Below are 20,773 nucleotides of genomic sequence, written 5' to 3' on the forward strand. Positions count from 1 at the left end.
TTAGATTCTATACACGCGCACAAGCACTGATGAGCAGGTTGTGTGTGTAGCAGCGCATCACAGCACCATTGTGTCCTACTCTCCTCTTTGCTCCTGCAAAGCTCAGGGAAAACAAAGATGAAGCACCAGGTTGGCTGTTTGATGCCCGAGCTTCTCCTCCACATTGTCAGGGTGTCTTTCAGAAACACTAATTGTCCCCGTCGCTTGAGCGCGACCATGTGTCGACTGCATGCGAAGACAAAGTGCAACGCACAATGAGTGCGGCGTGGAAATGTAGTGAAGTAGAAACGTCTGGCCCTCTCCCTCTGATAATAATTGGGGTTTAAGAATAAAGGAGGTTTTCATACATTAGAAATAACAGTCCGGTACTTGAGTAACAGTATTTGGCTGGAACATTAAAGCGGGGCCAACAGACAGTCTGACAGGCTGATATTAACTGATATTAACTGATATCAGATCTGGCATCACTGTGTCCAGTATTATATGATCGCGATAAGTACGTCTCTGATAATAATAAAGAGAAACATGAAAGTCTATCTTTGCATTAACTCCGTAACGAGATTTTCCAACGTTCCTAAAGCGTTCCTTTTGTTCGCTGAAGGCTCATTCCTCCGTCTTTTCTGTTTCAACTTTACATATTGTCATGAGTGGAGGAGCGGCCGAGCGCTCACTGTCTCCACATTTCCGCATCATTACTGTACAGTAGCTCTTGCCCATCACCCTCATCTGATGTTACCAGATTTATTATTCATTTGTCTGTGTTGCTTGAATATGTGAAATTCTTCTCAGATTAATAATTGAGTTATGCTATGTTCACCCCTCCGCAGGGGCCTGCGTTGTAGTTGGGAGATAAAAGGGCTCCTTTGAAGGCTTAGACACAGATCTGGCACTTGGAGCCCCTGAGCTCTTTGGAAGCAGAAGAGAGAAATTATAGGGAACCGGGAAATCGAGAAAAAATAAACAAGATAGGCCGAGCTTGATCTGACGTAGAGGGGAAGTGGTATGTAAAACAAGAAATGGGACACGGGAATCGGGTAGAGAGCGGAGCCTCAACGGCATTGGATAAATCATGACTGGAAGCGAGCCTCAGATGTGCCGCCGCTGCTGGACTGCTGTCTATTGTCTGTGTGCTGGGGAGACAGTGATACATTATCTGAGCTGGTGTACAGTAAGATTCTCTTACGTCTGCTGGAGTCAGCCCAGAGGCCCGGCTGTTTTGGATCACAGAGACAATGAGTGAGAGTTTAATCACGGTTCAGTTAACCTGTCCCTTTTTTTTTTAAACTGTCACACAATCCAGATGTCCAGAAACTCCAACTCTCCGGGCCATCTGTATTTCTGCATGTTTACAGTAGTGGAATGCAGGTTGTCAGAGTCAACGCCAGGGTCATCCCTCACACTAATGAGTGGCAGTGACACACACACACACACACAGCAGACCGGCACGGCAAACAAGCGGCACAGAAAGGAGCCGGAGCACGATTAAGACTGCACTACAACAATGTGATTCCCCGGCCATGCTTGATCCCCCTCAGCATCACTCAGCTCACGGAGTCCACGCCAACCTTGCAGACCGTTCTGGGCCAACTCTCTCTTCCCCCTCACTCTGTCTCACTCTGATTCAGCAGTTGGTGTCTCACCAGGCCTCTCCTTCAGCCAGTTTTTTGCATTCTTGACTCTAAGATGTGGAGTTTGGCTCGAGCGATGACATATATTAGTAACATAACATAGAGCAGTGAATGGGACTTGACAGGTTACCCTAAGAGCATGGCTTTCAAGGTTTCCATATTTCCACTCCGGTACTAACAGAGAGGTTGGGGAATGGACACCGCTGGGACAGGCATTCCTATAGGCGTTAACCCCTCGCAGTGCTGCAACCCACAGCCATTTCTGTTCCCAGTGACATCAGGGCTTGTAAAACAAAATGGGTCGCTTCAATGCTAATGCAGAGGGGGTGAAGATCTATTAAATGCAGCTGTCAATAAATCCCATCGCATGGCTCTGGCTCCCTGTGTTTATTGTTCCTGACTAAACGGTGGCTCCGCTCTACCAGTCCATGTGCAGCTCTGCGCCCATTTGCCCCGCGCTCACATTACCCAGCGCTCACAAAGACACATTGTTTCATTGATTTCATTCACACCATCCGATACCGCGTTTAGAAAAGCGATCCGACGTTGTTTAAGCAACTGAGAATCAGTCATAACATTTTATTATGGTGTACATTTGTCATGGTGATTGATGGACAGAACCAAGTGATCATTTAATCCTGTGTTTCATCAATAAGTGGCGCGCATACCTCCCCGGTTCTTCCAGTAGACACGGACCTGCAGCTGGCCATCTTGGTAGAAGGGTGTGCCAACCTCTAGGGGGCCAGAAGGGCGTTTGGTCAGGGTGGAACTGAGAGGCGATATCTCCTCCTTCTTCGACTTGAGCACCGATTTCACTGGGAAGAGAAAGGAGAAATGTTTGCTGCTGTAGCGAAGACATAGTAGTGACTGTGTTGTGGCAAACTCTCCAGCCTGGTAACAAAAACCACACAATTATATCTTTGTGAAATCACAGTTACAGCATGTCCTTTATGCACAGACCTGCTGTTATATGGTGGGCACACATAGTACTATCACTGCCAAGGTTATTGGTTCAATTCCCTCTAGAGACACACACACTCCTACCACTGAAGAAGCTCGGTCTGTCCTAAACATGCAGGAGCTCCAGCTGAATTCAGACGTGTTGTCGGCGTACCTCGGCCATTCCTGCATTCTGTAATCTGGCAAAATTCAACTCTCAAGTAGAAACTGAAATTTGTCGGGATGATTCAGTCAATCCAACATGGATCTGCACAAGGATTTTTGTTAGATTTCAGGAGGTACATTAACCTGCTTTTGACTGATTACACCGTCATCCCTGCTGCCGCGCATCTTCTATTTGACTAAATGTATTCCCCAAAATGGAAAATAATATACTCGTGTAATAAGATTACCCATCTACAGCCATTAGAATTCCTGTGTGGCAGTGCAAGCGTCACTTTGAGCTCCATATAATGTCAGCATGCTAACAATAACAATGGCGACGTGCTATAGCAGGTTTAACACATTGACTATAAATTCAGGTTTATTTGCATTTCTTCATTTGCACTTAACAAAGGTGGTGATGAAAAAGTCACTGGGGTGATGTAAAGGGTAATTGTGGTCGAACGCTCGCCCGTTTTCTTTCTCATGTCGTTGAAAATTGTGTGTCAAGAATTTGTGAGAAAATGCACAACATTGGCCTCAAAAAAACAATCAACCTACAATTCTCGAGACCTTCCCTCGAAAAGGAAACAAATCTCATTCGTGGTTCTACAGTTGTGAGCTTTGGCACCAGTGTTTACCTGATTCGTTATTCTGGGAGGTACTGAAGTGGAGAGAAGCTTTGGAGCTCTTCAGTCGCACCTGTCCCCAGTATGTGACAGCCTGCAGCTCCACAGTGTAACTGCTGTTTTGTTGAAGTCCATCCAGATCCACCCAGCTCTGAGCCTGTGACAACAGGAAAAAAAGACACTGGTATGTTGGCATGTGTAAGACACCACAGTGTCACTTGAGCCCCATCACTGTCTTAGTCATAGCTTCAGCTTCACCTCAGCCCGGGCCAACCCGGGCCTGTGGGAAAGCCTTGCTTATTAAGAACACATGTGGAGCCGAGGAAGGTACCCTAGTGAAGAGATAGCCTTCAGGATCATGTGAGGGAGCCATGTTATCAGAACCTCCCGGGGCTTCCTCGCTGTGTTTGACTTCCAGCATTCCACCAGCAGCGTGAGCTTGATGAGTTCTTGTTATTGACAGTGCGTGTTTTGACATTCCGCGACCAGCAGGCTGCGTTCAAACCCCCAAGGTGCCAAAGTGGAAACCAGTAGTACATGTATCAATAGGTGTCTGGTGTCTCCCACCTCTATCTCCCTAGTGCCACATCTGTTCCGCATTTCAAAAAACTAATTCAGGAGAAGACTTTATAGAGGTGTGTGTGGACTGTCTAGACAATATGTCTTTCAGCTCGAGTCTCTAATGAAATGTTATTCACAGATACCAAGCCACAGGTATGTGCTATTAGGCCACATGTTGCTGGATATATGACAGCTCCAACAACTTTTTAAATGCCGTGTCATTCCTAAGCTACGCATATAGCCTTGTGATTTATTGGTTGCGTCAACGGTCCTGTCATGCCATTTATCTGGAAGGTCATATCAAACGTAGACGTGCTCACGTGTAACTGTTGCTTCAGACTAAGGGCCAGAGAAAAAGCCAGTTTTACTTTCTTTTGTCTTTTTGTATCCGTATCAGAATAAGTAAAACATGAATAAATAAATAAACCCACAAATATAAGAGGAATGAGCCAAAATAGCAACTGAAGAAAACAACGTGACATAATTTAAGATAAAACGCGAACCATGAAGGAGACTGTTTGTCACACTTGATGCATTTGAGTTCTTTCATCGGTTAAACTAAACCAAACCACCAGAGAACACATTGCATCAATCTATGTGTGACTGATAGTCTTACATGATAGAAAAATACATGCTGAAACTCCTACTGCATGACTATTGTCTCTCTTTTAAAAGAGGAAAACGAGGCGGTGAAAGAACACGAGACCAAGTCACAGGTGTGTGAAGATTACCCCATTGGAGGTCTTTCTCCTTTTCTTCTTGGACGGCACCATGGACTTGGTGTGGACCGTCCAGCTCCAGAACACTTTGTAGTGATGTACGGGGATATCGGGCTCCTCTGGCAGGGTCCAGTTGAGGCGAGCTGTCACAAGGCCGTCATCACCCACTGTCACGTTGGTGATACGCAGGCTGGATGGACTGGGAGGGGCAGCTGGATCTAAAGGTGGAGCGGCAGCAAGAAACATCTGAGTACATCTGCAGACATTTAGGGATTACAGCAAAGGCGTTCTCTGCTTTCTTGTAAGTAAGAAATCTTAGGCCAAGGCGCTATGAGTCAGGTTGTATGTATTACAAGCTAAGATAGCGTTCACCACATGAGGAGGGGGAGCGGTGTGACACTGTGTACACTAATTAGTCCTCCATTGACAATCTGCCCTGACATGTTATGACAGGTGTCGTGTCACATCTATGACGGCGTTCAGCAGGACAGAGAGTGCAGGTCAGGGTTAACACACACATGCTGCTCACTTTGGCTCCGCACTCAGCATTCCTGTGCGTCTGTGTGTGTCTGTGTGTGTCTGTGTGTGTCTGTGTGTGCGTGTCCAGAGTAAAGCTGGTGGATGTACACGTGCTGTGGTCCAGCCTGCTGCTGATGTCAGCCCGGTGCAGGAGGACAGGTAGGGACACAAGCCAAACACAAGACCAGAGGGAATAGGCCTGTAATGAGAAAATGATTCACACCGCAGCCCAGTTGGCTCTCCTCTCCCCTGCCCTCTCCCACCTGAAACGCATTTCATCTCATCCAAAAACACAATTCAACACATCGGTTCCCCATACCAGCTGACATCGGCTGTGCAAGATAAATAAGCATTCGTTTCTAACCAATTGCCCTAACAAAGTATAGTATAGTGCAAAATTGCAGTCAGGTGACATGGCTGTACTATATAAATAACAATGGTACGATGGAGCCGCCAGGAGCTCATCAAGTCCATGACAGCTCCCATCAATCTATCAGCGTTCTGGCACTGATTGGCCTGATTGGAGATCAGTTTCCTTCCCTGCAGCAGAATCCGTTTCCCACCTGGTATCTTGGTCTGCGTGACTGCCATCACAACACTCAGGGGAGCAGATGCCTGATGTTGGATTGACAGGACAGGTCAATGCGCACAGAGACATGCACGCACACTCTTTGGCTCAGCGTTTTAGTATTTGGCAGAACGTGGTTCATACTTTCAGCTTCAATTCCACTGGTAACCAACTCCATCTCTCTCACTCCTATGTTTCACATCAGATACAGTGAAGTCAACAGCTCCTCCCTCAGCCGCTGCATTTCTATACGCGCACTGAAGGGCACGTGGCTCTGATTGTACATGTCAAACAAACACTGCGTCTGATACGACTCAGATACAATCTAGACATAATACTATAATCAGAAACCTGTAACACGAAGTTGCCCTACGTTGGACAAACGACATCTGCAAGACAACGCTGGCATTTAGTGTCATTTAACACTGCAAATGGAGGCGAGGGCAGTTTGGTTGTTACCATCAGAGCTTGTTCACTAATCTGTGGCAAAGATCTGAAGTGTACCTTGGTTACATCACTCCCACTGGAAGCAAGACAACACTTGTAGTCATTTGAAACCTGCAATATCCTGACTAATTCAGACATATTACATTTTATATGTCTGTAAAGAGGGGGAAACCCCTCCTTTGAAGTCCTAAATGAAGATCTGGTTGCACCACAACGGAGAAAATGCTCAGCACTACCCAGTCACTCCTCATTACACCGAGTTCTACTTGGCACTGGAAACAGAAACCGCCTGTGCGGCGCGCACAGATTACAGTGAGGAGGAAATACTTATTTGCGACTCAGTAACAAGGCAAACAAACAAATTCAAAAGGTTTAATTCACGACTTAAATAAACTGGTCAGCCGTATGAACGGCATCAGTCAAACGGGATGAATGTATATTTAGTTTGTGGACGCACATGGTGCCATGAGGCTGAACATCTTGGGAGTAGATCTTAAAAAAAGTATTTGGTTATCACTAAAAAAAAAAAAACAACAGCTCGTTCTGTTCTCTAAAGAGGTGCAGGGGGGGAAATCATAACAGATCCTTTTCACTGCTAAATGCTAAGTAAGCTTGAAGAGGGCATATTTACACACACTTAGTTTGTGTTGTCAAATAAGAAATCAGAGCAGGTCTAAAAAGCTCTTTCCCAAAGGCTCCACCTGTTCCAAGGTCTTAACCATAACAAATGGAGGGCAGCGGGTGTCAAACAGGATCTTACACACAAAGTAGGACCACACACACACACACACACACACACATAAAAACAGATGCACATAGAGCATACACATACAGACCTCTGGAGGAGCGGAAGTGTTTGCTGGGTGCAGTGAAGCCGCGGGTCCCGTGGACATTGACTGCAGCAACTCTGAACTGGTACCATCTGCTGGCTCTGATGTCGGCCAGTTGGACTCGCTCCTCTGCGGTCTGAGGGACAGATGGGGTTAGCAAACCACAGGGGTCAAGGTTCATCCGGGGTCACAGCCCGTGTGAGTTTGCGTCCGCATCAGTCATCTGTGTGTGTTTCTCTTTGCCAGACCTTCAAAGACACTGACGATGAGGAATGCGCAACCGCGTGCAACGGTCTGTCAGTGCGGCGCTGCACTTTCACAGCTGCGGCGCGTGAAACTTCAGCGAGGTAAAGAAATATGATCGAAAGAGTCACTCATGCAACCATCAGAACCTTTTCCGTGCACAGCTGAGTTGAGCTATAGCGATTTAACCGGACTACTGTCTGCCTGTCATCCATTAACTTCAAAATATTACATTCTTCACGTAGCTTTACATTTGTGATTCCACCAGTCTGAATTTCATCTTGTTATTCATGCTGTTTCTGCTTTTTTCTGTGTACCAGCTTCTTTTATTTCCAGGTCAAAGCCCAGTGGGAACTGTGGACCTTGCACAAAGCACCTCGGGTCAGTTTGAGTTTGTTTGAACACATACAGTAGATGTAGAAGTCATTTAACCCCCAAGTGCATTATGTGGGTACAATTAGTACAATTTATTTCTTTCCTTGCTTCATTTTCCTATAAAATCCTATCAACGTAGTGACTGATGATGACCAAATAATGAGACTAACACTTTTCTTTTTTCTTTTTTAAATCACCGGTACAACAACTTTATGGTGTGCTGAATCCTACCTGTGCCACTGTCTGCCACTCCGTGGCATCGTCCTCGCTGGGATGGATGCCATAGTTCCAGCGGCGCTGCACCACATAAAGGACGGGCTCCACGGATATGTTAAACTTGGACGACCAGCGGATTTCCAGCTGACCCGACTGCTGCTCCAAAAACACCAGCTCTTTCCTCGGCTTCAGAGGGACTCCTGCAAGTTCAGGCAAGGGTGCACACCGAGAGTTCATGTCACCGCTGTGTGAAACATTATAGGTGAACTTCAACATGAAATTTGTTGTTTTCCCTCTCATGAGTGGAAGTCAAATGGAAAGAAAATGACACCACCGGAGCTGAACAGATACAGATTTGAAAAATGAGACATGACCTCACTGCAGTGGATTTATTACACGCTGTGGGTCAACAGCTTCGTCTTTCTTCTGTAACAGATTGTGATGTTTCCTGGCCGGAGTGATGTGTTTTATTAGCTGGGCTTCTTGGTAATGATACACATAGTTTGCATTTAGGTATGTGACACGGCATACATAACGTCTCTCTCTCTCTTCTGCAGACAAAAATATACACGAGTGCAAACATATGCACACATATACGTGGAGTTCATTTGCATCGCCGCGCTCCACATTCAGCCCTTCAGAAGAAGTCCATGTGGCCATGTGCAATAAATTAGAGATTTATTAAGTGCGGGACGGAGCCAAATGTTCAGCCAAGTCACACTCTCTCTCAAGTGAATTTATTGCAGTGGAGACGTAGTGAGTTGTTGATTGAGCATCGGGCACAGTGATAATGAGATGGAGATTGGAAAAGTGCGTTTCGAAGTACAGGAGGAGGCCGAATATGTCCCACAATCCTCCATAAATCACCTCGCACTTCAGTCTATTGCGCTGGACCTCTGTCGCTACTGCGCAGCCCGCCACTGCTCGGACTTTATAAACACGGATGGAAACATGCCCATGGCAACGTGATCAACACCGTGTTTTGTATGCAGGACACTTCAGTTACTTCTATCTCTATTCTCACTTCATACACACCATGTATAATTGATTGATTGGTACATGCACAATCCTGCGAGGAGGAGGAGGAGGAGGAGGGGAGGAGGAGGAGGAGGAGGTTTCCCCGAGCCACAAGCATATGGAGTCAGTACTTTGTTTTGTCCTGCTGAGAACAGCTTTCTGCGTACTAACAGCTGGGGGTCATTGTGCTGTGGTTTCACAGCTCCACAGCTGAGTGTGTGTGTGCGTGTGTGTGTGTGTGTGTCTGTGCGCACTAACAAACGCTTGGCATTTTCAGAGCAATAATTGAACACCAAGGAAACCGCAGCATTCCTCCTCTCCCTCTGTCTTAACTCATCCTCCCTCAAAGTCACACAAGCAAAACACAAATCACACACACTCTCGTCCACATCAGAATACACACACACATGCACGCACAAGGCTCTCTCTTCTGCAATATCTGGGAGGGAAAAAGAATACACTTTCTCTCATCGCGCTCGCTCCAAAGAAAGCTTTTGATTACGATTTGCTCCAAGAATCATACGGCATTCATTTTTCAATGGCTACATGCGCTCACTCCAGCTCATGATGTAACTGCTGCGAAAGCACGACCGGGAGCACAACGTCCATTCATGTCTTAATCATGCCAACAATTCCACTGCGTAAATATAATTGTTAAAAGGCACGCACATACTGTCATACCCACTGTTCTAATTACAGGGCGAGGGGTAAAACACTACAAATACTGATTAAGGTAAAAATGAGTCTGGCTGATGGACTAATTAACTGACTTGTTTTGACAGTGTCAATATTATTCTTGCTTCCTACTGACATCTACCTTCTTATTTATTTTTTTTTACGTTAACTACCCACCCCCAGCCCAGCCGCCCGTCGATGCCCTTTGTTTTCATTCCATTCACACTTGACAGTGTCGAGCTGTCTGTGCACCACGTCTGATCAGAAAACCTTTTGAGAAAAGTTGGGTTGCATTATATAAGATGCAGTGTGTTCAAAGGGATGACGATACAGTACACGGAGACCTTGGAGGGATTACAGCGAAAGCTGTGAAAATGAAAGCCACAGAAAGACTCTGGGTGCTGCACACCTCCACGAATACATGCTTGACATGACATGAGACAGCAGATATGGTAATTATCAAACTGTAGACACAAAGCAATTTAACGTGAAGATGGAAGCACGTGGTAATTCGCATTATCTCATTAAGACACTATTTGGCATTACTGTAATATGAGCTCCTTATTAACACACTATTAACAGTGTTATAACCGCGTTATTACCAGAGTATGACCTCCCTATAATGTCAGCTGGTCATTGACTCTATCACACAACGACCTTCATGTGAAGGACAAAGCAATACTGAACGGATGGATGGATTAAGGTCCTTTTTTGTGTTTTTTGTTTTTATTTTCATCCTCTATTTCTAATACCACACTATAACCATGCATTACGGCAACCTGTGTTACAAAACAAAAATCCTGTCGACTGTACACTGCAGTGTTTCTGTGTCACGGACGTACACACGGGCTGGACACCCCCCGACCTGAACATGCACATGCACACACACACACACACACACACACACACATCTGAGAGTGATCTTGGCGGGGGAAACGCTCCATTTCTCTCTGCTTGTGTTTGCTAATGGCTTCCAGCATCATGGCTCATCACGGCAAAGGCTACACACACACACACACACACTTGTGCACACATAGAAACAATTACGCTCTTTAAACCATGAGCAACTAATTAGACCTTTAACACCGAGGACCCGGACAGGAATTCCATCTGGACTTTCACCGGAATACTGAGTCTAACTCAGTGTAAATGTGGTGCTGGCGGCGACCCGCCATGCGCTTGGGGTTTGGGCTAAATCCGCTTGATTTCTGAAGGTCTCGCACTGTGGTGAATGGCTTTCATTGACTGGGTGGCTGTGTCGAAATCGTCAAGGTTGCGCCTGCTTTCATCTTTGCCCCGATTAACATGCTGTTCACCTTTAGTGTATGGCATGCACCGCAAAGTCTCTCGGGACTTCTTCCAAATCAAATAGAAATACCTGCACAGGCTCAAATTCACAAATCACATGCTCTTTTGCCTCTTAGGATTAAATACAGCATGCACAGTGAGACATGTTTAGACTCCCTGCAGTGTGATTCAGACCATACACAGCTCCACTGAGTCACTGTAGCAGTTCAAAGCTTAATTTAGACTCACTGCTCTCACTTCAGCATCTCTTCAACTCTGTTATGGCCTCAGGCAGCCACCAATGGTGTGCCGATACCGAATATAATGCAGTTCCCAGCTCCCGTCTCCGAGTTCAGTGGCATTTGGTTCGCTCACATAATGACTCCGAACATCGCACGGCCTTGGGCAGCTCTATTAAACAGTTTTACTGGAGCAAAGACTCTTGGGTACATCTGTGTCTATGAAACCTTCAAGCTCATCCAACCAAACTCAAGACAGATATATTGTGATTCAAAGGAGAAAACAGTGTGCGGAATGTGTGGGTGAATTGAAAGAGGGGGGGATCAATTCATTCCATTTATGAGACTTAAAACTTAAAACCTAAAACTAAAAACTAAACACATTGAAAACAGTATTTTAGTGTGTGACATTCAACTGACGAACTGTTTCAATCCAACAAAGGCAATAATTAAATAAAGAGATAATGTCATGCACATAAATAACAATAAGTCACACAGTATTAATGATAAGACACGCTCTGTCGTCAGTATATCAACATAGTTTTCTGTAAAACACTACTGTTTATTTTAATAATGTAAGCTATTCTAATGTTTTCTTCAATTTGTAGCGTCTCACCTCGCATATTCTGCATTTGTATCTAAAGTATCTAAATGTGATTGTAAGTTCTCATTTATATTTTATAAAGTTCATACATGTTACACACGAAAGTGAAGGGCGGGAACAGGTGTTTATGAATCAAACAACATAAAACTTACTGTAAATTTAATGAAGGAATGTTATAATAATGTACTTTAATACCATAATAATCACCTCACCATACAGTAGTATTCAGTCATAGTTGATTTGTACAGTGGCTTTAATTGCATGTATGTAATGCCTCATTTATCAGCTTCAGTTCAGTTAAAGTTTGGTGTTTCATTCATTTTAATCACCACTAACAGCACAGTTAATAATTATTATTACTTTTTAAGAACAACGTGCCGTGGCAGATATATTTTCCTGTGACATAATAAAATGTAGGTTAATCCGCCTTTGGCATTACCTTTGTAGAGGTTTTTGGGCAGCTGACAGGTGTGGCCACAGCCGTTGGAGCAGCACTTTTTGACAGCTGAACACTCTCCATCCTCCTCGCAGCTCTCCACGCAGGCTGCCGCGAAGCCGCTGGCCTTCTCAGGGGCGGGACAGTCGCCCTGCTTCACTCCCTCTACCGACTTCAGGAACTCACAGCTCGTGAGACACTCGTAGTGCTTCTTGGGAAAGAGGGGCTGTAGGGGTGTGGGAATCGGTGACAAGAAGGTGGAGGAAGAGAAGAAAATGGAAAATATATGTCACGCACTTCTTTAAGACTAACCTGCATGGCTGCAAGTGGACAGTTATCTGACCTAACAAGGACTGTCCTCTTTACATTTCAGCTTATGACTCACTGGAGTACATTAAACAGCTTTGAGTGATCCTCACGGAGAGCGGGGCCATTACAGAGTTACCTCACACTCCTCTTAAACTTTCCCCTTATTGAATTTTCCCTCTCACTCTGAAAAACACTCAAGTCTGAGGCAACCACAGTATTTGTGGTAGTGACATACCTCACATAAATCCTGGCACTGGTTTTCCTTCAGGTCCCAGGATTCCTTGCAGGGCTCCAGGCACTGTGAAAAGGAGAAGGGTGTCAGTTCTTCAAAGGGCCAGCCACATCAAAGGGGCCGCTGCTGCTGCTGCTGCTGCTGCTGCTGCTGCTGCTGCTGTGGAGATGGTGCTCTCTGTGCTCAGGGGCTGGCTCGCTGACAGGCACCTCACTCAGCCACTTCCCCTTCCACGTTCACAGCAGCGAGCCTCAGATCCCACATTTGCTGACAATCCTCTGTGGGGGGAAACCTGGGGGACACTGGTTGTGCATTATGAGCAGACAGGCACACAGTCGCCTCTTGTGTCAAGAATCCTACAGATGTTTGCTTGCCGCCTCAAAACTCTCCCTTTCTTCCTCAAACAGTACTCCCATCCTATTTGCCTCATCCTCATCCTGTCACTTCTCTTGCTCATGTCTGGGCCTGACACACTCTAGCACTGACACTAAATACCGCTCTCTTTACCACACTGAGCAGAGAGCATTTAATAAATGATACACTTGGTTTAATGTTCTTGGGATTCCCTTTTTTTTTCGAACACGTGGAAGAAATTTACTCAGCGCTTGGCACGGGGCGTTGATAAAAGAAACCCCTCATTGTGAGCGCAGCTCAGAGTCATTTTGCCAAACATAATGGTTTGACAAAATTCTGAATGAAAGTTCACCCATCCAGTAAAACCCCCTCGCTATAAACGCAACAATTCACCCCAGAGGAGCTAAGGGAATGAAACACAAAAGTCCACGCGTGTCCAACAGAATCAGGCAGACGCCGCCGCAGGGAAAGAGAATGTGTTCTGATGGGACAGAAATGAGCCGGGGTCTCGTCGCTGGCCAAAGTGAGCCGGTGTGAACGAGAAGAGCAAGTTCAGTCAAACAGACAAACTGCTGCCAGGCTGCTTCTGTGCTGCACTGGGAGCAGCCCCAAACCACACCAACCGCAAACCTGCCAAAGTCAACTCGTTCAATTTAGACTCCTGCACCAGCTGCACAACTAAGACAAGACCAAGCGGTGCATTTTCAACACGTTCACCTGCGTTCATTGTGTGGGACAGGCCAACGTGTTGCTCAGCGAGAGCTGGGGTTACGATGTGGAGGTCTGCCACGGACCGAGGTCTGACTTTAAACAGTATTCTGCAGTGTTGTGAAAGGTAGTGGTTAAATAAGGGCACCTACTGTAGATTGTAACACAAGAGATGATGTAAGAAATTTCTTATTGCAGTCACGGTGCCAGAGCTTTATTTATGAGTCTTCGATTCACTCATTAGCCGGCTCTGTCATTATTATGCCATTGCCAGTGAAACGTTTATTTGCTTTTTATGGAGTGCAGTGGACGGGTGCATGATGAAACATAAACCTTGCTTCTGGAGGAACATGCTGCAATCACGGCCGTACAACACGCCTGCCAGGAGCCAATTACACTCGGCTTCGGCTCTCTCCGCTGCCCAGCCTCGTCTCAGACAACCGAGATCCCCGCATGGACTCGGTGTTGAGTGTTTAACAGTCAGCTATTCAGTACAGGCGGGGAGAGGGGGTGGAGGAGGTTGGGGAAAAGGGTATTTTCTTTATTACTTCAATGTTATATAGATATCACACTATTAAAAAAAAAAAAAGTGACAAAGGACGAGGACAAATCACTGGAGGGCGAGCCCAGAGCTGTGACGGATGAGTGCACCAAAAGGAGCTAATGTAGTTCCTGCAGAGTTGATCAGGTGAAACCACTGAAACACCTCGGAGGTTTAAGATGACATATGAGTGCAATTGCACTGTCCGCCTCTATCCAGTTTTGTCCTCGTCTACTATTAATAATAATAATCCTGTGACCTGGTAACATTAATTCTGTTTTCAGTCGTGTCCTCTGAGAGTAACACCTGCAGTAGCAGCATCCCCAGCACTGCAGCCTCACATAAACGATGTGCGAGAACAATGGGGTCTCGGGGCAACAACAGATGTCTGTGTTCTTGTTTGGACCAAAAAAAAGGAGGACTTTTTTTTGAAAGTGAGGACATGTGGCTGGTCCTCGCGTTCTGTCAACCCTCAAAAGGACTTTTTTGGTTTTTGGGGTTATGCATTTAGTTGTGATAGTTAAAGTTAGAGTAAGGGGTTAGGGCGTGCCCTCACTATGAATGCTGCACAGATGTGTGTGTCTGTGTGTGTCTGTGTGTGTCTGTGGGTGTGTGCTCCTCCAGTGTCTAAAGGACATTCAGCCAGTAGATGCACATGTTAAAGCCCCCAAAGCCCTTCTACAAATCACTGAACATACACACATAAGCCCGGGGATCAAGCTCATTTTACTCATTGAAAGATCCTGTGTGCATGGACTGAATGCATTCCACTGGCTTTTCTTGAGGATGAGTCCCTTTCTGGTTCGACACAATCGCAACTACGCAAGCGAAAATGGAATCATCGTTAGCCCGAGATGCTCGGGGTTGCGTGCCAAGGATATTGCAACACAGATCAGAATGCTGCCTGTGTTCCCTGTTTTTAATCTCTTCAATGAAAAACTGCAGGGAGCAGGTAAAAAAAAAAAAAAAAAACATTATCAGGACCAGTTGCCTTTGCTAAATGAGGGAATAGCTCACAAATGCCCACTATTAGAGGAAGATAAGCGCTTGTGTCGAGGCAGTGATAGCTCCCTGCAGGTGTGCTCAAAACCAGCAATCTGTCATCGTTTCTCCCCCCCGGCCACACCCACAACCTGACATTTAAGCAGGGAAGAGGAGGACCGACGACAGATGCCTTGCCAAAGCAAATAGAATGACTGGATATAATTACAAAAGGTGCTCTCATCAATCAAGCTCCTGATTTTGTATTTGCACAGTTTGGTGCTCAATCTAAAACCAGAGCGGCCGCGCTGCCAAGAAAACCTTGGCGAAAGTGCCATGACATTTTTCTATAAGCGCTTGTGCAATGTTACAGCTACACGCCCTCATCATCCTGAATCATGTACTAAAAAAAAAAATAAAAAATATGTTACATTGGCCTTTGGGAAGTGGAAATTACACCAATTTGAAGGTAATTGTATCAAACTAATAAAACCCAAACCACTTCCAAACCAAATGTTCAACTTACTTGGTGTATAAATCACACTTTTTTTTTATCAATGGGAACAAGTTCAGCATGTGCAGTGGGTTGGCGGAACGATCCCCAGAGGCTCGGAGCCCTCAAACATTCCCACATATATGTCAACGTTTGACTTCTAAGACCTTATTGGGAAACACACCCCATGGAACATGATTAAAGTACACGCTCGGGCTGCAGAGTGTATCTGCTGGGTTTGGGTGCCAACGTCTGGTCTCCCTCAAGCAGATCCCTCGTGCTACCATCTGTTTGAATAGCACGAGGAATGCACTCCATTATTGTGCGTGTGATGTTAACATATTTCTGGGCACATTTCACCGAGAGAAAAAGGACACAAATGCTTTTTTTTTTTTGCTCTGAGATGTAAACAAGAGCAAAGAGTTGTTTCTATGGATTCTCTATGGAGCGGTTTCCCCCCTTTTGTCCTCTTATCTATCCAACCCCATACTGACACATTCTGCATGGTTAAGTAGGAACATCCATAGTGGTCTTTCACTCCCCATTTCACGCCGTAATAAAAATGCAGCGGTTATTACTCTGGGGCACACTGAAAGGCTTTCTGTGGGGCCGATGAGAGAGTCGGGCTGAAAAGCAGCCAATGCCACAGCCCATCTTCAGTTTGGTCATGGCTGGGGGAGGAGAGGGAGCGCAGGGGAAGACGAAAGGGAAGGGAGTGATTTCTGTGCATAAAACAGCTTGTCTCTATCACACAATCTCCTCCATCTATCATAGAAAAAATGCGATGGAAAAGTGCTCACATAATAAAATGTCACACAATTGTTTTCTTTGAGTTAATGAAGCGTGGACTGCTACCAGTCAGGATTTCCCCGGGCTTAATAACACACACTGTGTGTACAAAATAAAAGATGTGCCATAACTCATACTGATCCAGGCGGCATGTTCCCTTACTACCTCAGCATATCTCCACAGTCACGGGGAAGGTGTGTCTGACACCCTGTGACTGATGCTATTATTTTGGAAATGAAATTTAGTCAAACATCAATACCATGTGAATACCTGTACTTCACCGTTTGCTAAAATATGGATTTCCCTTTTCCTATGTTCTCACCCAAAAGCTCAGAAATGACATGTGACAGCTGACTGTATCGATCCCACCTCTGATGGACGGCGTTAAGCCTTTGGTGGCAACAGATATTTACAAGGTGCCTTTGCTGCTCCATGGGATTGTGCCGCTGGCTCTCTGCTCCTCTGGGAAACAGATATGAAGGCATCTCTGTTGTTGATCACACGCACCGTAAATCTCAGGCCCAATCTCATTGAGTTATGGCTACTTTCTGCTGCCCTGGCACTTTTCACACTCCCAGTGACTGGACTCAATTATTCCAGCTGCTCTCTGCTCAGATCTATCGACCCATCCAGGAGCGGGTCGTGGTCTACTCTCTCCTCTATTAAAACACGCACTTACGCCACACACGGTTATTCGCTCACTCCTCTCTATTTCACTTTTACAACGCCATCGTCTCCCCTCCACTTGCAAAGTTTCTCCTCATTTCTTATCTCCTCTCTGTTCTCATTCCCACAACGCTGCCTCTTATTCTCTCTCTCGCGCTGTCAGAGCGCGTCCGCTCTAATCCAGATAAATATTCAGACTCATTTTTCCCCTCTGTTTTGGCCTTCCATCTGCAGTAAGTCACCATGTTCATGCTCCGAAAGTGGACTCTCTCCAAAAGCCCTTTCCAAAGTAGATACTTTTAAAAAACAGCGGGCTCACGTTGCAGTGCAGACAAAGTATGAGCTTTTTTATCATGTGATAAATCTTTCAAAAACACAGCCAAGGCACTCGCGCTCGCCAGAAATGTTATGCGGCCATGTTTCTGTGGCCTCGCAACTTTTTCCTGTGGCCTTTGTGTGTATTCCCTGCCTACAGCTAACCAACACAACACACACCAGTGCCACTGGCACGTGCTTTGTGTCTATCGTGAGACAACAAGCACGAGTCGGCGTATAGTCGGCATGAAATATGACAAGTGCGGGCCCAAGAAGAAGTTTACTGCATTATGGAATAGTCACAGATATAAAATAGTCTCCAAGTTGAAGGTGGAGAGGAGTTTCAAAAGCAATCATACACCACCACAGCTGCAAACAAGATCACACCCCACATCCTTTTGATGCTTTATCAAACAACTCTTCTTTTTTTTTTCTTCTTCCATTGCAGGTGTTCATCTTTCCCGCTGATGATTCAACTGGGAGAGTTCCACGTCCCTTTGAAGTGCTCGCGCCACCGCCTGTTACCGTACACTGTCTCTGCAGTGAGCACTTAAACCGCACAAAGAATGCACGCGCCATTAAATCAAATTGACTGTACTTGTAAATAATTTATTTGTTTTAACAGCACACAAAAGATGTGAAAGACCACAACAAGACGGGCCATTATACAGTGCGACGCAAAATAAACAGGCAAACTAAGCTTTAAAGTAGGCCTGCATATAATGATTATTTTGAAAGATCGGATGATTATTCTTCTTACATAAATGTAAAAAAAAACAAAGATATTCCATTGAGCTGATGTTTCATTCAATTTTTTCTTCGCCTTTTTGATTCATAACCAAATGCATTTTATTTTTTGAATAGTTGATTTTGGTTCCCTCTTTTAATTAACTGATGATTGAGTTAGGATTTCCAGGTTTGATCGAGGGCCTGTTGAGAATTGTTTGACTCTGATTATTTAAACTGTGGTGGTAGTGTGCCAGTTTTATGGTTTTAAATAAACACCAATAAAAAAAGCAAAAGAGGAAGAAAAAATTCAACTTTTTTTATGATGGATGGCTTTAAACATTCTGAGGAAACACTGACCACGTTATGATTGGGGCGAAAAACAACACAGTTGACATCTTTGTCCATCACTTGTCCCCTCTTCTCACCCTCAGCTCTCAGACGCAGGGACCACTACCCGTCATTGTTTCCCGTTTTCTCCCTCATTCTCATTCACGGCACAGGCTCTACACCAAGATGCTTTGCAGGATCCAAAGCCGGCTCAGTAAGCCCAGTAAGTTTATTTTCTCTAGACTAAAAAATGTGTAACACTGTTAAAATCTCCATGAATGCCTTTCTGTCAATCCCACTGCGACTCTCACTGCAGGTTGAAGGGGCTGGAATATATTTCATCAACTGCTGGAGTGAGTGTAAAATCAGATGCTAGCAAGGCTTTCCAATGTGGTCTCTAACAGGCCATTAAGTTTCAAAGGTTTGTAAGAATATAGCGAGTAAATCAGGAAGAGGATATGCCTGTCCTGACGCCTGAACTGTTGTGAAGAGTAGAAACTGTATTTTACTCAACCTTAACCCGATGTTATAGTGTGTTTAGTGCGCTGTATTTCATGTGTTTCATTTCCAAGCTGCCATTATTCAGCACAGGTGTGTGTTGAGCAGCCACTGGGCTGGATCACGTAGATCAAAAAGAATTGGAAAAAAAAAAGACAAAGTGTGTTGACACAGCAAGCACAGACAAGTGCTGACAAATGTGAAGTTTTCCAAAGAGAGGACGGTTTGTTTGTTTAATGGTCACACAAAGTAACACAACTTAGGATTTGCTCTCGGGTCCCTCCACTGTTGTAACATGTGCAACCATACCAATGAACTCTGAAGCAGGACATCTAGTATAGTATTTTAAACAAATATGATTACATTTTTCAAGCTATTATAAAGACAAACTAACCCTGAAAAAAATGACAAAAGACTGATAGTGCTTTAGTTTACCTGGTTTCCGTTTTCCGGCTTGTACGTATAACCTATTTTAATCACTGTGATTTATGAAGTTACATACTGCCAATGCAGGCGATACAGATGTGCCCAAGCTTTTGACAGAGTTACCTGTTATGAGTGAACACCATCAAAATAATCTTGGAGACATTATTTGAAGGTTGAAATCAGTCCAAGTAAATCTGTCAGATATCAGTCAAGCATAGGGGTGGGAATCAAAGGGTAACTCATGATACGATGCGATACGCTACGATACGGAACGATACGATACGGAACGATACGATACGATACGATACGGAGCGATACGATATACGATACGTCGATATGATTGATTATTATGATGGACCGATATACGATACGATACGATACGATACGATACGATACGATGCGATACAGTACGATAGGCAATACATGGTCCACAATACCAATAATATCACAATACAACAATTCTGTGATAATCAATATATTGCAAGACAATCATACAGTGATACATCACGATATCCGTCTAACTGAAGAAAACAAAACATCTGTGAAAAGCTAAAAGTGCAGGATTTCTCTATTTATTCACAACATAGAGAACAAACTGCATAAAGTCTATGTATCGAACGTGGATGGGGCATCTCTTAGCGTAGCTTTCTCAGCGCCGCCACAGCGAGACTTGAAGAAGTGACACCTGGCGAGTGAAACTGACATGATTGACTGTTTACTTTAGAGCGCCTTCATTTTAATGTAATTTAAATATCGATATTTGCCCTGATGCATCGAGGAAGGGCCGCGATATTTTGACCCAGCCCTAGTCAAACGTTCACATTTCAATGAGAACATAAACGGTTGGGAGGGTAATAAAAATATGGTTTATGTATTAGATAATCTTTGTACTAACTAACTACAGACCCACATGGCTTAGAGTGTTGCTCTATTCAAAGACAGCAGTTACACTGCGTTTGTTTCCAGTGCTGAAGTCTTGCATGCACAATGATGACACCTGTTTGAATTTCAGATGATTGACTGCACGTGTGTGTGTGTGTGTGTGTGTGTGTCTGCTCTCCACCATCTCCCTGCAGGCGCAGGCATCCAAACCATACAGAGAGTCAGCATTTGGTGTAAGGGATCCTCGTCATCCCTGTAACTGTTTATCAGTTGTGTCATACTTGTCTCAAGCTGTCTGCTTGAAATATTCTGCAACACCTCATGGTGCAACATATTACAACCCGAAGAATGTGGAGTTGACATACAGGAGTATCAGCGACTCGCACTGTATTAGAAGTCACTTCAGCAACACAATTTAAGCAAACTGTT

At 44.8% G+C, this 20,773-nt stretch overlaps 1 protein-coding gene across 1 annotated transcript in view; it reads right to left on the reverse strand.

Annotated features, from left to right (window-relative positions):
- Positions 1–2,296: 2,296 nt before the first annotated feature.
- Positions 2,297–20,773, reverse strand: part of LOC122760534 (anosmin-1-like) — a gene marked incomplete at its 3' end in the record, with an annotated part of 31,815 nt that continues 13,338 nt past the window's right edge. Inside the window, exons 3-9 of the mRNA XM_044015619.1 lie at positions 12,639–12,701; positions 12,098–12,320; positions 7,852–8,036; positions 7,009–7,138; positions 4,651–4,856; positions 3,371–3,515; positions 2,297–2,443 (exon numbers count right to left, since the gene is read on the reverse strand). Of these exons, the coding sequence (XP_043871554.1) occupies positions 2,297–2,443; positions 3,371–3,515; positions 4,651–4,856; positions 7,009–7,138; positions 7,852–8,036; positions 12,098–12,320; positions 12,639–12,701 (1,099 nt within the window). The remainder of the gene's footprint in view (positions 2,444–3,370; positions 3,516–4,650; positions 4,857–7,008; positions 7,139–7,851; positions 8,037–12,097; positions 12,321–12,638; positions 12,702–20,773) is intronic.

Source organism: Solea senegalensis, unplaced genomic scaffold (assembly GCF_019176455.1).
Source record: "Solea senegalensis isolate Sse05_10M unplaced genomic scaffold, IFAPA_SoseM_1 scf7180000013721, whole genome shotgun sequence".
In the NCBI taxonomy this organism is placed as follows: domain Eukaryota; kingdom Metazoa; phylum Chordata; class Actinopteri; order Pleuronectiformes; family Soleidae; genus Solea; species Solea senegalensis.